This window comes from Panicum virgatum, chromosome 4N (genome assembly GCF_016808335.1).
Source record: "Panicum virgatum strain AP13 chromosome 4N, P.virgatum_v5, whole genome shotgun sequence".
In the NCBI taxonomy this organism is placed as follows: Eukaryota; Viridiplantae; Streptophyta; class Magnoliopsida; order Poales; family Poaceae; genus Panicum; species Panicum virgatum.
Window position 1 is genome coordinate 35,327,049 of NC_053148.1, and position 3,749 is coordinate 35,330,797.

The 3,749-nt window shown below is 54.3% G+C and overlaps 1 protein-coding gene across 1 annotated transcript; it reads left to right on the top strand.

Moving 5' to 3' along the window:
• Window positions 1-431: 431 nt before the first annotated feature.
• On the top strand, window positions 432-2,312 carry LOC120670363 (berberine bridge enzyme-like Cyn d 4). The gene has a single exon (XM_039950443.1). It carries the CDS (start codon window positions 525-527, stop codon window positions 2,100-2,102), a length of 1,578 nt encoding a protein of 525 aa, XP_039806377.1. The 5' UTR covers window positions 432-524; the 3' UTR covers window positions 2,103-2,312.
• The last annotated feature ends 1,437 nt before the right edge of the window (window positions 2,313-3,749 follow it).

Below are 3,749 nucleotides of genomic sequence, written 5' to 3' on the forward strand. Positions count from 1 at the left end.
TATTAACATGAGAATTTCTAGACCATCTAAGCAGATGTGGTGGTTTCTTTTAACATTAATGTATTAAGATAATAAATAATAGATAGATAGATAGATTTTTTTTGCTTTTACTTTTTTAAATTAATGTCACGGGCTTATGCAAACGGGCTTACATATAGAGTACGAGGTTTTTAGGTAGAAAGAAGATAGGGTCCGTCGTCGTGTCTTTAAACCGACCCAACTAAAATAAGAGTGGCACACCTTGATTTCAACCAGCAGTGAATTACCATCGCCACCTCGCCACGCACTGACGCCCGTAACGTGCTAGAGCACCACTACTACTTTTCGACGTTTCCCACAGTTAACCTTGACCATTACTTTTCTACGTTTAATTTCCTCCAGCACTAGGCACGGACGTTTCCAGGAATAATGGAGAACAGGAACAAGCCGCCTGCACGTGTTCCCACGTCGCAGCTCCTTGGGGTTGTATATGTGATCGATCGAGCTCGATCCGAGACCAACTCTGCAACAGGAAGCAAATTAAGATGGCCATGGCAGCCACATCCTTAGCTTCGATGCTGATCCTCACCGTCTTCTGTTGCTACAGTTTCTTCACCACCTCCCACGCTGCATCCGACGAGTTCCCCCAATGCCTCTCGGCGAGCATCCTCGGCCAGCTCGTGTACGCGCAGAGCTCGCCGTCGTTCACCTCGGTGCTGTTGTCCTCCATCAGGAACCCAAGGTTCTCCACTCCTGCAACGGTGAGGCCGCTCTGGATCATCACGCCCACGAACGCCTCCCACGTGCAGGCCGCCGTGGTCTGCGGCCGCCGGCACGGCGTCCGCCTGCGCGTGCGCAGCGGCGGGCACGACTACGAAGGCCTGTCCTACAGCTCCAAGCGCCCGGAGGTGTTCGCCGTGGTCGACCTGTCCAACCTCCGCGGCGTGCGGATCGACAAGCAGAACTCCACCGCGTGGGTGGACTCCGGCGCGACGCTCGGCGAGCTCTACTACGCCGTCGCGCAGGCGAGCAACCAGCTGGCGTTTCCGGCCGGCCTGTGCCCGACCATCGGCGTCGGGGGACACCTCAGCGGCGGCGGCTTCGGCACGCTGCTGCGCAAGTACGGCCTGGCCGTCGACAACGTCCTGGACGCCCTGCTGGTGGACGCCAGGGGGAGGCTCCTGGACAGGGACGCCATGGGGCCCGACGTCTTCTGGGCCATACGGGGCGGTGGCGGCGAGAGCTTCGGCGTGGTGCTGTCGTGGCAGGTGAGGCTCGTGCCCGTGCCGCCGACGGTCACGGCGTTCAGGATCCCGGTGACCGTTGACGAGGGCGCCGTGGATGCCGTGACCAGATGGCAGGAGGTGGCGCCAGCCCTCCCCGACGACCTATTCATAAGGGTGCTCCTCCAGAACCAGACCGCGACCTTCGAGGCCCTGTACCTCGGCACGTGCGACGCGCTCCTGCCGGTGATGCGGTGCCGCTTCCGGGAGCTCGGGATGACGATGAACCGCACCCACTGCCAGGAGATGACATGGATCCAGTCCGTGCCCTACTTCTACCTGGGCAGCGGCGCCACCGTGGAGGACATCCTCAACCGGACCACCGCCGCGGGCACCTACACCAAGATGACGTCCGACTACGTCCGGCAGGCGATCCGCCGGGACGCGTGGGAGAGCATCTTCGCCGGCTGGCTCGCGAGGCCCGACGCAGGGATCATGATCCTGGACCCCTACGGCGCGGCGATCAGCGGCGTCCCGGAGCCGGCGACGCCGTTCCCGCACCGCGCCGGCGTGCTGTACAACATCCAGTACGTGAACCTGTGGTTCGCCGGCGGGGACGGCGGCGGCGCGGCGCAGATGAAATGGGTCCGGGACCTGTACGCGTTCATGGAGCCGTACGCGAGCTCGAGCCCGAGGGAGGCCTACTTCAACTACAGGGACCTCGACCTCGGCGCGAACGTCGTCGTCGGCAACGTCAGCAGCTACGAGGCCGGCAAGGTTTGGGGCGAGAAGTACTTCAGGGACAACTACAAGAGGCTCGCTTTGGCGAAGAATGAGATTGACCCTGACGACTTCTTCAGGAACGAGCAGAGCATCCCGCCGCTCGGCCCGGGAAAGTAGGGAGGCCACTAGGAAAATGGCGCGCGCTTGCGGTAGAAACATTTTAGAATAAATCTAGTTATTAGCTAATAATCATTATTTTTCTTTTGCACATATTGTATAGCTATACAGTTTCCCGTATTTGAGTGTACTTGCCTTTAACCACGTACGTACCTGTGGCTGTGGGGCTAGCAAAGAGAATATAATGACTAATATTAGTTCTTGAATAAATTCAGGCATTCTTAAGTTATTGCTTGGCTTCAGTCTCTTATTTTCTTTCTGCTTGTGGCAAACTTCCATTACTAATAACTTTACTTGCTTTTTCATCAAAATTCATACCTTTTCTTCTCTATATCGCAACAGCGTGGTTGTTCAAAATATTTTACTTGAGACCTTAGCTTGAGCTATGTGAAAGTAATTGGATTGTACTCTAGCCTAAGAGAGGGAGGGGGTGAATTAAGCAACTTAAAATCTTAACCTATGGCTCCAACTAAATTGCACAATATTAAACTAAAATATGCTATCTATATGTGCAACTACGTTTCTTCTAGTGAGAAACCCCTATCCCAAAAGAGTTTAGCAACATATAGTCTTTCCTATAAAAAAACTACTCTACAAAAGTAAAGGCACACAAGAATTGCTAATATAAAATGCGGAAACGTAAAGAGCGGGATAGGAGGAAGCAAACTCTCGACGCGGGTGTTTATCCTGTGGTTCGGTTAGCCACAAAGGCACACCTACATCCATGTTGTTGAAGCACTTACTAAGAGTATTGCTTCTCGGCAATCAAGTCTCTTCCGTGGACAACACCACGGCCACCTTGATCCCGATTTCCACTAAGGAGCTTCTCGACAAAGGATGGGGGTCTCCACATCCCCCCGCACAAGGTCGTCCACGCCGCTCCACACCAAGTCGGAGGGTCGTTGACGTTGCCGGCGAGCCTCAAAGCTCCAAGGGGCGGGTGCATCAAGATATCTTCTTGGTTCACTAAAGAACCACAGCACAAAGGCTCAAAGTCTTGCTCTCTCAGTCTCTAAAGAGCTAACCTAGCACTAACACTCTCAAATGTGTGCTAAGGACTAAAGATATGATCACTAAGCTCTTGAATGGCTTGGAGATGTTCTTGGGTATGGGTGTGACGTTCCTGAACTCCAGCAACCATGAAATGCCCGGGGGATGGCATATATATAGCCCACCAAGTCCATAGAGCCGTTTGTAGCCGTTGGGGCTTTTCTGCGCAAAGCACCGGTTGCACCGGTGATAGGGCACCGGTGTAACCGGTCACTAACGGCTCTGAACTATCCGTTGGTCTTCTGACATGGCACTGCAGAAGCCACCGGTTAGACCGGTGCATTGTACCGGTGGTGCACCGGCTCAACCGGTCCTGAGGAATTCTGCCTTGGTTCTCCTGCAATGCTAACGTCATTGCACCGGTGCCTTGCTCTGGTGCCCCGTCAGTTTAATTGGTGCTGAAGACTTAGTTCTTGGGCGCTTGACATGCTCTCTGAGTGATAGCATGGTGATTGCACCGAAGCCTTAACTTTGACACCACCGGTTCAACCGGTGCAACTGAGTTTTCTTGAATTGGTCTTCACGCGCTTTGTCCAATGCACCGGTTCTCCTTCGTCGGTGTATCCGGTGCTTACCGGTTGCACCATTGCTGTGCCG

Bases quoted from the DNA above. Each gene is read 5' to 3' on its own strand.
- LOC120670363 (XM_039950443.1), top strand. From the start codon at position 525: ATGGCCATGGCAGCCACATCCTTAGCTTCGATGCTGATCCTCACCGTC.